The sequence below is a fragment of the Rattus norvegicus genome, chromosome 15 (genome assembly GCF_036323735.1).
Source record: "Rattus norvegicus strain BN/NHsdMcwi chromosome 15, GRCr8, whole genome shotgun sequence".
In the NCBI taxonomy this organism is placed as follows: domain Eukaryota; kingdom Metazoa; phylum Chordata; class Mammalia; order Rodentia; family Muridae; genus Rattus; species Rattus norvegicus.
Genome location: NC_086033.1, coordinates 828,538 through 847,863, shown reverse-complemented (window position 1 = coordinate 847,863; position 19,326 = coordinate 828,538). Strand labels below are relative to the sequence as shown.

General features: G+C 42.4%; 1 protein-coding gene across 33 annotated transcripts in view; it reads right to left on the bottom strand.

Annotated features, from left to right (window-relative positions):
- Kcnma1 (potassium calcium-activated channel subfamily M alpha 1) overlaps positions 1-19,326 on the bottom strand; it is a 706,053-nt gene that overhangs the window by 209,254 nt on the left and 477,473 nt on the right. For all 33 annotated transcript variants that reach the window (XM_063274699.1, XM_063274700.1, XM_063274706.1 and 30 more), the window contains exons 10-13: positions 13,131-13,241; positions 11,342-11,447; positions 8,646-8,728; positions 4,635-4,704 (exon numbers count right to left, since the gene is read on the bottom strand). In XM_063274699.1, coding sequence (XP_063130769.1) covers positions 4,635-4,704; positions 8,646-8,728; positions 11,342-11,447; positions 13,131-13,241 — 370 coding nt within the window. The remainder of the gene's footprint in view (positions 1-4,634; positions 4,705-8,645; positions 8,729-11,341; positions 11,448-13,130; positions 13,242-19,326) is intronic.

Genomic DNA, 19,326 nt, shown 5'->3' with positions numbered 1-19,326 from the left:
AGAAGTCCATTTTGTTGTTGTTGTTGTGGCTGTTGCTGTTGTTGTAGCTATTGCTGTTGTTTTTTGTTTTGTTTTTCATTTCACTTCCCTGGCCTGGGATAAAACACATTCATCCATGTGGAAAAATCCTCTTATGAGAAGTATAATCAATTATATACAAGTAATGAACTTGTGGGTGACAAGAGATTTGGGTGGTCTAGTCCCTACAGAGACACCTCGTAGCTTTCATGCCATCTTCAAAGAAATAATGAAAAAAAAGTCTGACCTATCTCCATGCCATGTAAAACATGTAGTTCTGACATGTAAGCCTTGGGTCCCTTGGGTCCCATGTAGAAAGTCATATTCATTTTAAGCTTCCTGTGTCTCCTCTCATTGCCGCTGCATTTTCTCCTGTCATAGGGTGGCAGGAAGCAGGGCTGAAGTGCCAATGGCCAAGACAGAAGGCTGTGTGCATGAATCCAAGAGAGGATATTGACCTAGGAATTCATTATTATTATTTTTTTGAAACTTCATTCTCCTTTCTTTGAGGGAAATTGGGTCTGGTTTTAAAAAAAAAAAAAAACCTCACCATTTCTACCCAGGAATCAGGAGGCAAATTCTTTCTAACTTGGCAAAGAGAAAAGTAGGTCTAATATGAATTACACCCTTCCTCCATTTATGCTACTGGATCGTCCTTCATTTCATGGAGAACTATGAAAATGTGCTGCCTCAGAAAGACATGAATTCTAGTCACATTTTCTTCTCTTACTATTTATTCAGCCTTGGAGAAACACTGTGAAAAATAACAAAGTCTATCGATGGAAAAACAAGAGCACTCTGTAGTCTGCACCTTCTGTCAATGTCTACTAAAGGACCATATACTAACAGCTTCATCCCCGAGGTGATACTCTCTTAGGAGGAAGTGGAACCTTTGGGAGATAGAATTTAATAAAAACTCTTTGGGTCATTGAGAGCATTGCCTGTGAGAGACTAGCAGGGCACCAATCAACCCTATCTATTTGGTTTGTTGGATAGGAATCAATCCAGTGCTTTCTGTCAGTCCCTCCCAGAATGGTGTATCACCTCATCACAAGTATAACTAAACAAGACCAACTCATCAAGGCCCACAGCCTCCAAAAGTTTTATGGCATGCATTTATTAGAGTAACAGAAAGCTGCCCATGATGATTTGTGCTGTCAACTTGACAGAGTCTAGATTCATCTAGGAGACAGGCCTCTAGGCATGCCTGTGAAGGGCTATTTTCCTTCCGTTGATTGGGGTTGGAATACCCACTCACTGTGGATGGTACCATTCCCTGGCTGGAATCCTGGGCTGTATAAGTGGTTAACGGATCTGATCAAAGGGATCTATCTGATCTATGTGATGTTACACGAGCAGTTATTTTATACTCCTGGAAGCTTGACCTCCTCTCTATAATAGATAGAACCTTGAGCTGTAAGCTGAAACAAAACCCTCCTTCATTTAGGGACTTTTGTCTGAGTATTTCATCACAAATGGAACTGGTTAACATGGTTAAGTTCCACATGCCATCATAGGCAACACGGATGCTCAGAGAACTTGTATCTGTCCTAAGGCTTGATTCACACAACAGAAACAAAAGCCTCTTTGATTAGAATGCTTTAGGGGAAATCAGAAATGCATTAACAGGTGAGTTATTAGGATGAACACTTTTCCCAGTATCATATCACCATCCTGTGTCTGAAGCACTTTACACCATGTACCTCTTCTCTCTGCACTCAGAGATGTCCAGGGTTTGAATGTTCTCTCTGTGAAACTTAGCCCCATAAAGAGATCCATTTTGGACAATACTAAACTTCCCCCAGGAACCAAAGTTTGGTTCTGTGGGCTACTGTCCCATTCAAGTAGAAGGTGGCAGTTGGCTATACTGCTGGCTGCTGAGTGACTGTGATGTGATTTGTGCTTACCACTCTAGGGTGATGTTTTCTGCCTAGAATAGAGCTTTGACTCCTGCTAGTCTGAAGTTACACTGGGATGCTAAAAATGCACAGATGGCCCAATGAGGACTAAATGAGATAATGGATGTCAAAGCTCTTTTAAAACCATAAAACAGGACACAAATGTCTGCAATTATTATGATGACAAACTCAAGGCCAGCAGTTTCCCTGCATCCCTCTAGGCTCTAGAATATCACTCTCGTTACATCACAGGGGTTTGACATTGTTTTCATTTCAAGCCTTGTGTCTAACTTTGGGAGCAATTATGCCTTCCACAATATGCTCCTAGTGGCATAGTTTTCACACACCACACACACACACACACACACACACACACACACACACACACACACACACCAGGTCTTTCCCAAACGCATGTATGTATAAGTGAGTGGCATTCTATGTGCTTCTCAGATGGGTACAGAGAAAAGGCCACAAAAAGAAGAAAATGTTGAAAGAGAAGGAGTGTGTGTGGCGGGGGGAGCTCTTAGGTAAATTCAAAGTAATGAAGTAGGGGAAGAACTGTCTACTAAAAAAGAAATCTAAGAATGATCTAAAAAATAAAGGCAAGAGGACTTCTCCCTTTAAAACAGAAATGCAGAATGAGGGGAAACTGCCATTTGTCAAAGTTACTCTAACACTGTGTCCTTACTAATCTAACAGTATCCTGAAAATGGCCTTGCCTGACCCAGAAACCCAAGTACAGTGGGGTGGTTCTAAACAAGATGTGTTTTAAGCGAATACTCCTGGGTCTGTTGTTATCTGCATCACAGTGTCTAAATGGTTGTATTGGAGATTCTGTCTAAGATATTTATGTGGTGGTAGTCATGTAAAACTGACTAGGTACCATCTAGCTCTGAGGCTAGTCAAGTTGCTTTGAGTTTGACAAGAACAACCCAGCTGAAATGCTCCTTGATTTCTTGAAGATGCTACATCAGCACCCGTTGGAAAGAGAAGAAAAGGAACTGACATCTCTTTCTAAACATACAACATTAATTTTCCTATTCAGTCTAAATTCAGCCAAAAATCTAAACAATCGCTTAAAGTACTCCCACACTAAATGAGATTTCAAGTCACAAATGAAAGGAGTGTTCCTTGCAGCAGGAGCTGTCACCAGTCACAGCCTCACTAATAAAATCCACCTCCACCTACAGAGGCTGCAGTTAAGAACTTCTCCAGGTTGATGCCTGTGGGTTACTGAGAGCCCCCTTATCCTATCCTTGAGTTTTCAGGGACAAACAGGAGATTCACCTTCAGTGCCCACCACCAAACCCACTGGCTGAAGAGTAACAGAATTTCCAGTAGAGCCACCTGCCGAGGGCTGGGCAACGGTTGGCACTGGGCAGCAATTCCAAGCAGTGGGCCAGTTGCTGACAGCAGGACCCACTCGGCAATGGCCTCTGATGGGTCTCCACACAGCAAAATGGGCCAGCACTTGCCAGCAATTAAGAAATAATGGAATGGTGCTGGTGGTGTTTGGCAGAGTGGGGTTTTCTCTGGGTCACCTGATGGCTTGTTTTGCAGAGAATATGGCCTATAAGATGGGGCATGCTGTCACAAATAAACCTGTAGGGAGTTATTTCTGTTCAGTCAGGACACCTGGCCCCAGGTACTGAGAAACCTCCAGTTTCTAAGCTCCATTAGGAAGACAACTGGTACCATATCAAGTAGAACAAGATGCCACTTTCCCTCCTCCAAAGCTGTATAGAGAGCTCAACCACAAGCCAAGTGAAGCAGTGCTGCCTTTGGATCAGAGACCTTCACCTCTGATTCAGTGAGAGGAAATCACGGGACAGCAATAATAACTCTCATGTTCATGTTCTTTCTAGCCAGCTCCTACTGTAAGCTATAACACTGGGAACATTTATTAAGCAAAGATTTATCCAAAAAAGTTATCCAAAGTTTATCCAAAGATTTTTGGATAAACTACTACTTCCCCAAGTAAAACTGGAATGATTCCCACTCTGAATTTAAGGATGATGTCATGTTCTGCTTTCTCTACCCAACTTGTATTATTTTCTTTCAAGTGTACCTGGAGAAATCCTTCGATTATCTGGTATAGTCTCTATTCCTTCCTTGATCAGTCTCTAAGGATACGAAATCAGATTTTATCTTCACAGTTATCCTATCCCCTGAGTAGCAGGACTAGTGTTAATTATAGAGTAGGTATTCAATAGCTATTGACTGAATGACTGCAGGACATAGAAATGCAAGTTGTTGGAATTTAGGTCTGGACAGGATCTAAGAACATATCGATATCTCTGAACCACAGGGTTCAATGACTTCTTCCTGAATGAATGGATCAGTATAAGAAGGCAACAAAGGAACTTCCCTCCCAATGACCCACCCCACACGCGCACACACACACACACACACACACACGCACACACGCACACACACACACGCACACACACGCGCACACACGCACACACACGCACACACATGCACACACACACACACACACACACACACACACACACACCTTATTTCCATGAAGAACTATCATAGGTCCTAGTGAGATGGGACATTTTAACTAAGTCATTTCTTTGCTAGGCCTCAGGGCAAGTGTATGTGTGTGCTTGTGTGAATATGTTTATGTGAGGTTGTATGGGGAGGGAGAAGGTATTGGGACCCAGGCTCTGAGGTTGCCCTCAGACCTGGAAGAGTCTCACCACCTACCTTGTTGTGATACTGCAGCATCTGAGTGATGATCCTGATCTTTGGGTGGTAGTTCTTTATGGAGATCACTCTGAAAGAGAGAGAAGCAGAAGTGAAGCAGGCTCATCAGGAGTGTGATAGAGGATTTATTTGACTAAGTGATCGCAGTTAAGGTAGCAACCAGGGCCATCCAGGGAGCTTTGGGTACTAGCCCAGGAAGAAATGTGTTCTCCTCACTGTACTCATGAAAAAGAAATGGCAAGGCAGTCACTGGCATGTATTCTAGGAATTTCAAATACCAGAGATAGGCAGAAGTAGTAATGGGTCAGATAACCACACCATCATGAAGTGGTAGCAGGTAATAAGGCCAGACTTGACTAGAGAGCAAGCTCAAAGATAGCCCGACTTACATGAGACTGTCTTAAAAACAAATACACAAACACAAGGAACTCCTGTGTTACCTGGCAGATGGTTATAGGAACCTGAATGGAACTACGATGGGTGCTTTTGATGTTTATAGACAGATAATGCAAGTCCAGACCTTAAACCTCTGGGGATCTATAGTCTCCCAGTTCCTTGCCTCCAGTTAACAACTTGAGACCATGACAACTCAAACAGACCGCCTACAAATGACTCTGATTATCACAAACCCTTTGGACATTCTCATAATGTGACTTTTAAAGAGATCTCTTGGAGTATGATTAAGGACCCTCTGCCTTTCACAGCATAATGATGACTTGACTACTAGTTCAAGTTAAACATTAGCACCCAACAAAGATGGTGATCTGGTGGGGAATCCCATCTTGGTGCCCTCAGTCCTCTACAGAGCCTGTATGACTCCCTCCAGCCAAACTTCCTAGGCATCCCTTCTCCTGGTACTCAAACTACCATGAGGAAGATGTAAGGAGCCCGTGAATGGAAACACCTGGTTTCCAGCACAGCTGTTGTGCTAATGAACTGGGTGACCCTCTGGAAATCCCTGGACTCTCTGTTCCTGACTCCTCATCTGGACATTGGGGGCAATGGTACCTGCATTGTTTACTTCACAGGCTTGGTATGAGGAGCAATTGAAAGGCCAGATGTTAAAATGCTTTGAAATCATTAAAAAGCCCTCTCTCCACGTGTAAGTTATGGTTTTTGTCATTACCAACCCTGTCAGAGGTGACATTGTACATTTCCTTCTGTGACAAGGAAGGCTAAAGAATGGAATTCCAGAGAAAGGGCCCACCTCCTAAGCCTCATCAGGAACACAAGCACAATTATCTCCACCGCCCCCACAAACTTCCCACCACGCTCTGCTCTTCACTTTGCCACCTTTTCTGCAAAACTGAAGGGGAGAAAAAAGGCAACCAGACAGCAGCCTCATCTGAGGAAACTGCAGTCAGTGAAGTCGGGAGACAATCCCTGAGAAAGCCTCTCTCTGCCCACATCCACCCTGCTCTGTGCACTGGAAGGACTTCCTCTCTTATTTTTGAGAGTGTCATGTTGGCCTCTGCTCATAACTTAAGGCCTTTGAGCCTGTCAGCTTCTCTGAGCCGTCCACAGCACCAGGCAGCTTTCTGCATTAGCTCATTTCAAATGCCTCTTTGACATTTTAATTTCAAAAGCAGCAGATTGGTCCCATTAAGCTAAGGAGAAATATACAAATAAAAGAAAAGCTGAGCCCGTGTTTAACCCTGAGCTTCCCACTCCCTTTTGGGTCTTCCTCCCGATTCTCCTTAGAAAACAGATTGTGATCCTGATCCAGTGAATTCTATACCTTGACATCCCACCATTCTGCCTGCTACCTATGTATGCTCATGTCACCTCTTCATGCTCAGGATTTGAATAAAATATTCCAACTATGAGCAATGCCCATTTCAAAGTTACCATTCACTTCTAATTCTCACCATATAGAAGAAATATAGTATATATGCTAGGAATTTCTCTGTGAGGTCAATACCATGAATCCTCCTGGTTTGTTAGCAGTATGGGGAAAAATGGAGCATTGACCCTTGAAGGACTACATTTTTATCACTTCAAATGACAGGAAAAAAAAAGATGTGTCAAAGGATAGAAATGCTACTTAGTCCATTTGAAATAAGGGGGACATTCTAAAATGAAGTGGACTTTTGTGATTGCTTTCTAATGAGGACCAGTAAGGAGATGTGCTCCTGTGTGAAGTCCCCATGCAAACCAAGTCGTTATGCATGGATTTCCTTAAAACATGGAACCAAGCCTACTCCAGAAGGAACATGAAAGGAGATGATGCCAGATGGCTCCTTCCAGACATAAGACACTGATGGGAAGACTTGAGCAGCCTAAATATACCAGAGGAATTCCTCTGCCTCATTGATGGGCCAGTGCATGTAACTGGTGAACACTCATTAAAGTCAAGAGGAAGTACTCACTAGAATTGTAGAGACTCAAGGGCAACTTCCCAACTCTCACCTTGAGGTAAATCCATGAGTTCCAGAGAAGCAAACTGCCAAGTAGCATTTGGATCATGTCTGCTCCAAAGTATAGCTGTTCAGTATTGAGAGTTGTTGGGAATATAGTGGAAGTGAAACATTTTCCCTTGGTCCATGCTCTCTTCAGAAGATTCTCTTTAATATCCTCACCTACCTCAAATGACTATTCTGTAATTTACAACAGAGAAAAGACAAATTCTAAAAGGATTTTAGCTAATGAGAGAAAAATGTTTGGATTTTTTTTTGGTCATTTTATAAAGGACATGATGACAAATTTGTGGAAGAGTAACAGCTAAAGAAAACTTTTTTTCTGAAATGAGAGTAACTTAAGACATTAGAGTCGGTGTTAAAATTAAGTTCTGAGAGTCTAAGCCCATGTGCAGAAAAGGTATGAACTAGTGGTGGTTGATCTATTAAAAAAGGGGAGAAAGAGGAAGAGGAAGATGAGGAGAAGGAAGTTAAGAAGGATGATGAGGACAAGGAGAAGTCAAGGACAAGGAGGATGAAGATGAGGTTGAGGAGGAGAAAGTAGAGGAGGAAGAGGAAGAGGGAGGAGACTTCAATCAACAGGATTAAGAAATAATCTATATAATTCATTATCTCAGAGGTTCATGCTAGTGTTAAGACCACTGCATAATACTCATCTGGTGAACCCGAGACAAGCTAACTGGCCAATAGCTTCCAGGGCACTAACAGGGGTTTCTCAGCTATTAGCACTTTGGGTCAGACGGTCTTCTAGATTGGGACTGTGCTATGCACTATGGGAAGCTTGGCAGCATCCCTGGCCTCTATTAACACAATTCCAGTAATGTCCTCTGCTAGCTGTGTCAAGTGCAAAGATCTCCACATGTTGCACAACACCTGCTGGAGGGAAGACCATTCCACGTAAAAGACATCTTAGGTCTAATTCCTTCCAGGTAACATAGTTCTAAAAACCTATAAAAAATAAGGTTTTATGGGTACATATGTATTTGTATGTGTAGGTGTAAGTTCATATGGAGGCAGAAGTCAGCACTGAGTGTTGTTCCTTAAATGTGGATTCCCTAAGCTTTCTGAGCCAGGTCTCTCAGTGACATGAAACTCACCTAATTAGGCTATAGGCAAGCTGGCCAGAGACTCCCAGGGACCTGCTTGTGTTTGCTTCTTTGGACTTGAGGGTACCACCATGTTTCATCTTCAAAAAATTGGTTCTGTGGTTCAAACTCAACCACCTACACTTATACATCAAGCACTTTATCAACTAAGCTGTCTTCCCAGCCCTGTGAGCAAATCATTTTAATTCAGACCTGCAGCTATCTATCTATTTTACCTTTTCTAGTTCTTTCTCTAGAAATCTGAAACCCAAGAGTTACTGTAGGCATTAGTCATGGCATTTGCTAAGTCTGAACTTCCTGTTGGTGGTACCCTGTATGTCAACATTCTCTTCAGCTCTACCATCCCTGTACAGGAGTCATTCTTGGGTGCTCTATCAAAGAAAGATGGTCCACAGAGACAGTTCTCTGTAGACCCAAAGAAAAGATTGCACATAGGTTTTTGGGAGACCAGTCCAAGACTTTCCCCAGGACCTGAACCCCTGAATTACCTCATGATGTTGGAGGCATCTTCTGCATCCGGGTCAGCGCAGTACTTATTGGCAAGGATCAAACATGCATCTGCTGACTCTATCTGAGGAACCAGAAGGAAAAAAATCATAACAAACACAACCATATAAACAGCTACACTCGATGCAGTCTTCTCTTTGTTACTAGCATTTTAAAGAACCTGGTGTTTTACAAGGAAAGGAAAAACTATAAAAAAAATATAGTTTCATCAAAAGTATAGGTTGCAGGTCAGATTCTTGTTAAAGTATAAACATTCCAGCTCGAACCTGAGTAATTATGTTCTTCATTTGGCCTAGCTGCTTACAGACATGTTTGCCAAATTCCTTCAAATTTACTTAATTAGGCTGTTCAATCTTATCCCTACTTTCCTTCTCAACTGTCTTGTGCTATCATCCTCATTTTTCCAGCCAGGAAGTGGAGGTTGGTGGGTTAATCCCCTTCCCTGAGGTGGGCACATGAACAAAACAGTTGCACATTCAGCAACATGGAACCGAATCATCAAGAGGCTGAAGAGATTGCTCAGTGATTAGAAACATTTACAGCTCTTGCAGAGGATGTAAGTTCAGTTCCCAGCATCCACATGGCAGCCCATAACACTAATAACTCCAGTACCAGGGCATCAGACTCTCCCTTCTGACCTGTAGGCTTCAGGCAACAGGCAGTACACATGCACACATGCAGGCAAGGCACTCACACACATAAAATTAAAATAAGTAAACCCTGTTTTTTGAGATTCCTTCATCAGACCTTACGCACATTTTCATTCTGTGAGTCCCAGTGAGAAATCAGAGCCTTCAAAAGACAACAGGTCTATGCTGTTTTCTTTTCATTGCTACTCAGGTATTCAAAAGGCAAATAATTTACATAAATTAAATGATAAGTTACAGATGGATCCAAAAGGCAACCTACTGACTTATCTTAATGTGAGCCAAAAGGGGACTTGTTCTGTAGACGGACTGTGAGTTTGATGTGCTAATAATTGCTTGCATTTAAATTAGGTTTGTGAACAAAAGCCATTTTCTCTGTACTTATGACTGGAGTCATGTCTGGATAATATAAGATGAACTATCCTACGTAAGCATGAGATTCTCATGCTAACCTGGGTCGGCACTTTCTTCTGCTTGTAATGTTCTACTTCCTAGGCTGTCCCAGCATTTGTTCCAAGGGCTCTGGTTCCCTCAATGTTATGTCACATGTTGTCTCTTGATGTTTTTTCTTTTTTAACAATGTAAAGAATTTTACACAAGTCCTTTTAGGTTTTCTAGGATTGCTGCCGGAGAAATTACAGAACTCTTTGATGACCACAATCAGCTATTAGACTTCCTTGGATTCACATAACATTAATGAACCTTACGTACTGGACACACTGATGACAACTGCATTAGATGGATAAAATAGAAGATGTTGGTTTGCTGTGCCCCTTTCTTTACTACAGCCTTGAATGTACTTTAAGAGAAGATGCCCACTTGGAGGAGTCCAGGAAAATATGATGAGTTTATCACCAACTGATGAGTAATCTGTTTTTGGAAAAGGGAAGCTCAAATGTTTTACAGCTTTCTGTAATTCCTTTTAGCTATAATAATAGATTTGGGAGTCATACTGAGTTCAATCAGGTGAAAACTAATCATTCATCATGTTCTGTTGTGCCTGCCTTTTTAATCCATCTCAATTAATTTTTCTACATTTATTTATTATTAGAGAGAGTAGAGTATTAAAATCACCCACACTTATAGAATTGGAGTTATTCTGTATATTGCACTCTAATAGTATGCTTTATTAAATTGGGCATACCAGAATTTGGTGCACATATGCTTATTATTATAATATTTTCTTTGTTAATTGTTCCCTTGATTAGCATGAAGTGCCCTTCTTTGTCTCTCCTGGCTGATTTTAGTTTGAAGTTTATTGTGGGTGTATTAGGATATTGGCATCTGCTCCCATTGGCTTAGGATGGTTTCTCTACTCTTCCACTTTAAAGTGATTGGCATTTTAAAAATTTCGATGAGTTTTGTGTAAACAACTGAAAGATGGTTTGTTTTATAAGTTATTCACCTAATTTATGTCCTTCGACTGTGTGGATGAGGGCATTCCTACTTCAAGTTATTAAAAAGTGTGTGGTTTTGCTGTCATTTTGTTATTCTTTTTGACTCTTATGTTCCTGGTCCTATTTTCTGTTCAGTTACTGTAGCTTTATTTTTTTCTTTCTACAGTTTCTTGGAAATGCTTCTTCCTCTCCCCTTTATTAGTGTGTGTGTGTGTGTGTGTGTGTGTGTGTGTGTGTGTGTGTGTGTGAAGTGAGAGGACAGTTTGGATGAGTTGGTTCTCTCCTCCCATCGAGTAGATCCTGAAGATCTAAGTCAGGCCATCAGGCTTTGCAGCAAGAGCCTTTACCCACTGAATTACTGGGATGAGATGACTCTGACTGGATATTTAAGTCTTACTTTGGGAGTGGCTGATTTTGAAGAAAACAGAAGAGTTAGGTTCTACATTGAGACTAACCTGAGTGTGGGAAAGTTATAGATGATCTCCTGTGAGCAACAGAGCAACACCCTGGGGCCAGTGAATGAGTTAGTAACATCTGAGTTACCTCATTAATGGTTAGGAGATGGCTCGAAATCTGCCTACCTGGGAACCATGGCCCCACCCTGAAGAAGTGATAACACTTGTTTCTCCTTACCTTGACTCTGGCAAGATCGTGTGGATTGAGGACAGAGCCCTGATAAAACTCCACCTGAGTGAAATGCCGTTTGAACAGAGCCTCAAGCTCAAGGTTAGGGGAGATGCTGCACAGACAGAAGAGAAACAGCCATTAGAGCAGACAGATCTTGGACTCCATGGCTCCCTAGGTTTTAATTTCCACATAAAGGTGTAAACAAAGGCCCTGACCTTCAGAGAAGTCTCCTTCACTGCCCTAAATGAAAGACTCTTTAAGAGTCTTTTTCACTTACTCTCCAGGAAACCAAACCCAGAGGTCTCTGGCCTTACAAAGATAAGGGTCTGTGTGGTAAATTGTCTTCTTCTTTGTTGCCACTGGGAAACCCAGAGCTGGAGCATGGGTGTTCATTGGTCATTAAATAGCTATATCATGACATCTTATCCCTTCCATTCTTCTCTGCGGATTAGGATTTTCCATCACTGCCTCCTTTTGCTTCAGGCCTTTAAGTTTAGATTGAGTCATAACATGAGTGGGAGTTTCAGTTTGGAGATGGCAGATTGTGGGACATCTCAACCTCCAGAACTAAGTAAGCTAATGCCTTACCAAGAGTCTGCCCACGGTAAATGTATTTACATGGAGGGCTCTATCCTTAAGTCAACTATATAGCCTAACCAGGTTTTCTTTCATAGTCGTAGCTGACATTTAGTGAGCATTTCCCGTATATCTAACTGGGCTCTGCACACTTCACATGGAGTGATTCATTTCATTCTTCTTAAAATAGTCCAAGGAGGTAGAATTATCTCCTCTGTTCATAGTTGTGGGAGCTGAGGCACAGGGAAGTGAAGTAACTTGCCCAGCTAGTCATTGGTTAAGTCAGGATTAAGACTAAAGAAGCAATGGGCACTATGTCTATGGAATACATGGAAACCCATCTGCACAGAACCAGATGGAGACTCAGGAACAACGGTATCAATATGCCTAATACCTGTGTGATAGTTGATACTGTCAGCTGGATGGGGTCTAGAATCACCTTGGAGACAAACCTCTGAGCATTTATATGAAGGATTATCTAGACTGGGTTAGGTGAGGGGGTGGGCAGATCCCCCATGAACATGGCAACACCATACTGTGGGCTGGGGTCCCAGACTAGAAACAAAAGGAGAAAGCTAACTGAACACCAGCATCCATCTCTCTCTGCTTCCACAATGCAGATGTAGCATGACCAGCTGCCTCACACTCTCACCACCATGCTCTCTTACTGTGTTTCTATGGATCCTCAGACTGCAAGGGGAAACAGACTTTTCTTTCTTTGAGTTATTTTGTCAGGTGGTTTGTCAGAGCAGTGTGAGAAGTAACTATGTCATCCTGCTTCCTCTTTTGTCCTGCTTGGTCCTTCTTCTGCATTTGGTAAAGTATCTACATGATAATATTAATTATTCTATCCTGGCTCAACAGACACAGCTGATTGCATAGGCCCATGTTGAGGAAGGTGCCAGGGTGGTAACTTGGATCACTAGTGAATTCCACTGTTAAATCTTTCAGAAAGAAACTCAGATATAGTCCTACACTGACTCACTGGAGTCTGCTTTGAACCCTGAACTAGGGTGTTGCTTCATGGTTCAGGGGTTCTAAACTGACCTCCCCATTCTTGTGGGAAAACTATCTTTTACCTAAGGAGCCAAAATTGATCATGGCTTATTCAACCCTGTCACAATTCCCAACCACCTCCATCTCCACCACACCTACAGGCACTCAGAGAGAAGCATGAGTTTAGGTGGAGGGGACTGGTGATAGCAGTGGGCTCTCTTACTTGTGAAGAAAAACAATCTCCACGTTGACATCATCCCGGTCCTTGTGCAGAAAGTCCTTCAGGAAGTTAGAGACACTCTCCAGAGTAATGTGCCCACAGACTACAATGTGCCTGTACAGGAGAAGGCAGTTAGAGTCAACCAGACGCAGCAACATGATCCCATACCCCAATCCCTGATGGCAGAGGAACTGAAGCTGCTGCAAGAACAATGTACGTCTCCCCACTCAGCCCCAGTAAACCCAGCGCCCATCCCCAGAGGGTCATGAGGCAAAGCGATGTCACTAACAGTTGCTCAGAGGCTCCTGGACAGGGGAAAAAGCATATGGCTGCTCACCTGATGCTGCATAAAATCCTATTAAAAGCCCAGCCACTTGGCCAAGTGGTTTTATGCATTTAACAATAAGTGACATTACGCTTGCGCTTAAATGCTACATTATCAAGTTCCTTGCAGATTCCTATCTCCCCCTTTCTGCCCACAAAGCGTCCTCCTGGGAGATTTACCGCAGCAGTCTTGGTTTATGACATACAGCTTATCAGGTAATGAGATAACAAATCTTGCTGAAACGATGATTTTGTGTGTAAGAAAGCGGACTTTTATCAGGGTGGCTAATGTGCAGCTTGACACGTTATAGGCTCGGCTGGCCATAAGCAGTAAAAAGGAAATTTTGCATTTTTCCACTATAACTTCTCCAACAATGGGGGCATGTAACACTTTACAGTAAGTGAGCATTACTCAGGGATAAATGGAGATGGGACGCCCATAGAATGGACAATCAAGCTACCTGCTGGGACAGTGTCCCCAGAGGGCTGCCGCCTCAGGGTGTTGAGACTCTCATGAGAGCCAAACTAATTCACCTGAAGACTGTTCCACTGGACAGGAGCCAGGGAAATAATGAATGTGAAAATTTTGCCTTTGTTATAGAGTGGTTTGAACTCTGTTTCTAGAAATATCCATTCATCCCAAGGAAGTGAGATCCTTTTCCAGAGATTTAAGACCTGTAGGTTCTCCAACATTTCTTCCTGAAACAATATGATCTTAGCATCAGTGTATCCTTGGCTCACTTACATTTGCTTCATGATACTCAGTCACAAGATCATGGAAATTGGCCCTAAGACCAAAAGGCTGAAGCTTGACTGTGAAGCTATAAGCATTGGCTTCTATCAAAGACACTGTGCTAAATGGTTCAACTCATACCCCTCTACCCTTCAGGCTGACAGTAACAGAGGACAGATCTCTAGTGTGTTCTAAGACTAGGTTAGGTGGTGAACATGTAGTAAGGCAATTTCCCAGGACAAATTCAGAATGCCCAAGTCCTTTGCCCTTTATAATTTCTCTGTTCGCATTGTAATATGGCAGGACACTCATTGGCTGGAGGCAGCTTATTATAGGAAGCAGTGATGATGGTTTATGTGATGTCCCATTAGATGTCATTACAAGAGTCTGCCCTTTTGTAGTAATTTGGTGCTTGACTAAGGATGTGAGAATAATGCAGTATACTTATTGGGGAAAGGATAATGGTGCAGAACAAAGAGTAAATCAATAATATGTGCAGTACAGTTAATAATATTACCATTATGGACTGTTATTGTTACGGTGGTGCACTAAGCAATCAGGCAAACCATGGTCACGAAGGTGAAGAAAGAATGACAGTGGGGTCCTTCAGGAGAGACATCTGAACATGATCATATTACCCTCTCAACAGCACCTGCTAGGTTGAGGGGTCACTTAGCCACTCATCCAAACTTAATTCCCAAAGCTACATATCACTGAACCCTTCTATAAGGCTTCGAAATACACTGTGTAACTGAATTCACACACAAAAAAACTATTTGGATTTCTTTTTACCATATTTATTTTACCATATTTATCATCTATGTTTCTTGTAGCATAAGTGCACGTATGAGCAAAGTGTAAGAATCATGCAGGTTCTGAATGAGATTTAGGATTCTGAATTGACATGCATGTCCAGAAGGTGTCCAAGAAAGAGGATTTTCCTCCTAACTTGAACTCTACACAAGTGGTTATAGGGTTACCTGGTGCATTATGATATCCTGCACAAAGACACTAGGATGGCAAAAGCTCCAACAGGAATCCAACTTGCAGGTATCTCTGCAATTGAGGCTATCTAGAACTTGGCTAAGATAAGCAAGCCAGGCAAGGAAGGACTCTAGTTCCCTGCTTTGATGGCAGGAGAGATGTCCCAGACAAGCCACTTACTCCAGTCCATACAAAGAGAAGCTGAGAGGTCCATCTCACCTAGCCAGCCTCTGTATCACATATTGCAAACTTGAGAGTTCTATACTGGAATATGCCTACTTATTATTCAAGGCCAGACTCAAATGAATGGTGGCTTGAGACAGCTGAACATTCACCCTTCCTGTCCTGTACACAAAGAATGGAGTGAGCATCCTCCCCCCACCCCCGTTGCTGCTCTGAAATCATTCATCCTGAGAGAGATATGTGTGAAGTAGAAGGGGAGGAGACGAGCCCTGCCCCAACACATCACCCTTGAATCAAAGGTTCAGCCAGATGATTTATTTAGCCTTAGAAAAAGTCATGGTTCTATTCTTTGAAAGTGTACTGGGTACATATAAAATATATTCCAATGCAATCAATATTATCCCTTAAGCCTTTAATTAGCTTTCACTTCTCTCAAGAAGTAAGTAGACAAATGCTGGCAGGAGAGGGGAAGGGGGTAAAAAGATTGACTTTTTTTTTCATTTGGTGCTAGCTGTCTAATACCACACTAGACAATTGAAAATATATATCTTTTAGCTACAGCATGATTTCTGGGATGGAGAGCAGTTCTTATCAAAAAAGGAAGAACAAAATCTTCCTTCAACGTAATTGGCATTTTTGCTCAGAAGAAAGGGGGGGGCGGTTCTGGGGGTAGGGATTGATTGAAAGCAGATTGCCTTTTTGCCCAGGGAGAGTTATTAGGTACATTATCATGGCAACCTTGAAGAAGCCATATTGTTCCAATCTGTCCTGTATCTGATTTGAAGATTTACAGCCTCCCCCACTTTGTGCCAATAATCATTTCCCTCCATTTTGTTTTCCATACAATGGAAGTTATCATGGAGCACACATATTGAAAATGTTTGAATGTCATCAGAATTGATAAATGGGGAGATGCTGCCTCTCTACCCCTGTATCAGCACCAGAAGATCAGACCTGGCGGCTCATGTCTGAGGAAGTGCCAGACTTCCTACAGGAGAATGGGGAAAGGTTGGCAAATGGAGATAATCCCACAGGCAGTAGTTTGGGAGGAATATTGTTTCAAAAAGAAGAAATGTGATACATATTATCCCATCTATTCAATCTGACTGAAAATAGTTTATGATTCAGAGCAGTGTATGGGCTCCTTGGAAGCAGTGGATATTTACAGGGGATGATTTGAGGAAGGTCAAAGATTCCTGTCCAAATGATCTCTGCTGGCTTCCACAATACCTACCAACGTGCCCGGGGAGATTCATACTCTGATGTCAGACACTAATTAATTCCATAGTCTTCAACAGGTGTCACCTATTTTTCATCTTAGGAGCAGCAATTCAGAGCTATAGAGGCACTGCCAAGAGTGTTTCATTCCTGAGGTTATCTCCAAGATTGACTTGAAGAGAATTCATGCTCCAGCAAAGGGACCCACTATCAGCATTATATAATGATGGGGACTATGTGGCATCTTTATATCAGTACACAGCATGTGACCTGTATAATTCCTTTTGATTCTCAAATGTCAGCTTCTGCTCCCTCAGGGTGGGCAGGATTGGCCAGTGCATGGAGGAGGAGGCATTGCAGGAGTTCTTAGAGGTTCAGAAAGGTTTGTTGTGATAATAGGGTGGATAGAGACAAAATTCCCAGAAGACATCAGTTTCTCAACATCTCTAGTTTAAGCTACATCTTCTCAATTGGCCCAGAAGGTTCAAGGAAACAAACAACAACAACAAAAATAATAATAAGGAACACAGAAATTACCAATGTCACTGTGCACAGACTCTAGACCAAACTTTAACTTTAGTCATATACTCTGAGAAGTCAAGGAGCTTCAAAAATAATGTCTGTATCTGGATCAGACTTTGCTTTCCTATGGAACTGAGGACTCTCCCACCAGACCAGGATTCTGAAGGATGATGAAGAGATCACCATTTACAGCAGAAGTTACTTAAGTGGGTCACACATCTGTGGCTCTGGATGTAGCCTCTTTGAGCCCAAGGTTAATCTTCATGACTGGATTCTATGTGGGCCTGATCCCTTGGAGTGTGAAGACAGACAACAGATCTAAATCAGTAATCATTTCCACTTTAATCTGAATGACACTTGTGAGTGGGACAAAGTTTGATGGATGGACAGATATTTCTGAGGCAAAGGTAACATAAATGTAAGTTAATATTAATGGCTTAGATGAAAAATCTATCTCAAGGAAGTATATTAAATATTAATACAATGGTAGCAAATGAGTTGGTAGAAGGAAGTTATTCATCCAGTACCAGCACTGAGGAAGGACCCTAAACCCTAGGTTAATTAGGGATGGTTATTAGCATTGGTAAGCTGAGCAACAACTATGGTGTCTTGTGGTTGAGTGTGATTGCATAATAAGAAACCAATGTATGACTACACTGGACTCTCTCAGGGTAACTGGGAACTGCCACTAATTCCATAGGACATCATTCATCACCAAATATTTGTGACTATGCTCCTCCGACCACCAGCTAACTCCACCTTTAGAATGTTGTCACATATGTTCTCCTTGGTCTACTTTTGTTGTTCTAGTGGGCCAGGAAGGCCAACATTCCAGGGTCAAGCAGCAACCTGCTTCAGAAGCCAATTCCACTCCTGTGTTTTAGGGTGACCTTATGGGTGGGAGATATAAGAGGAGGACAGGGCTTTTCAAGGCTCTGAGTGATGGGCCACCAGGGAGTCATTGAGAGTCAGTTTAGTTCAACAAGAACAAAAAATCTATATACTTTACACACACACACACACACACACACACACACACACACACACACACACACACCAGGCAGTATATCTGAGATCCAACATTCTATACTTCACCATGACAGAGTATTGGCAATAGGTCCCTACCCACTCACATGTCCGGGTACATCTTACCTTTAGAGGATGTATGGCACATACTTTGTCTAATGCCTCTATTCACTTGATGATGAAACATGCTCAGCCATTTGGTGTGAGGTGAGCACCCAGGGAAGGCAGAATTGCCCTCGCTATTTGATGTCTTCTAAAAGGAATCATCAAGTGATGTAGAAAGGACCTTGGCTAGGTATTAAGAGACTGCAGAGCAGGCCTCTGTGACGTGGAGCCAATCACCATAAGTGAAGAGGCTGACAGAGCCTCACCCACCAGACCCACATGAATCCCTACGGGGTGTTTGCTCCCTGCCTATACGCTAGGTCTTGTCATCATTTTATCTTGTCTAGACGTCTGCAATCCCTTCCTGATTGATTTCCCTGTTTACTCCCTCAACCTCTCTCAGGATTCCGGGAGCCAAAGAGCAAAGACTGAGGCAAATCTGACCACAATCAGGTCTTCCAAGGTCGGGGAGGTCTTAGATCTCTCCTTAGCCAGGACTCGCACCAGGAAGATAGTATAAGATGCATGTCTCTGGGCTGTTTATTTTTAAAGATACTATATCCATTTTTACTGGAACAAGTATAAAGAACTTAAGAAACCCATAGCCATCTTGTCACAATAAATCATACAGAGTAAATTGAAAATCCTATACAGCTTTTTCTGAATACATTGCACTCACTTTGTCAAAGAGGTAGATGAAATGTGGCATGTATTGATCTAGATGTCTCTGTGAAACTATAATATTTATATCAAGTGCATATGCTAGACTCTCTTCTGTCTTCCTGCTGAGCTTTCTAATCATGTCTCTCTCATCCCACCTCTTCCCAGCACCTCCCATCATTAGTAGCCCCTGGCATGAGATGATTGGGTTTTAAGGAGTGCTTGGCAAGGAGAATGGATAGTATTATATCACACAGAAGTTGGGTTGTCAGAGGCCATGCAAGCCTCATGGCAGTCAGTACCATGTTTGCCCTGTTGTGTCGAGTTTGAACTTCTCTCATGAAAGCCTGGCTTCACTTCCTACATTACCCAGCTATGTCTTTCTGGCTGCTTTGTCTTAAGGCAACTGGCCCTGATTTGAGTTGTGTCTTCAGGACAGTTTCT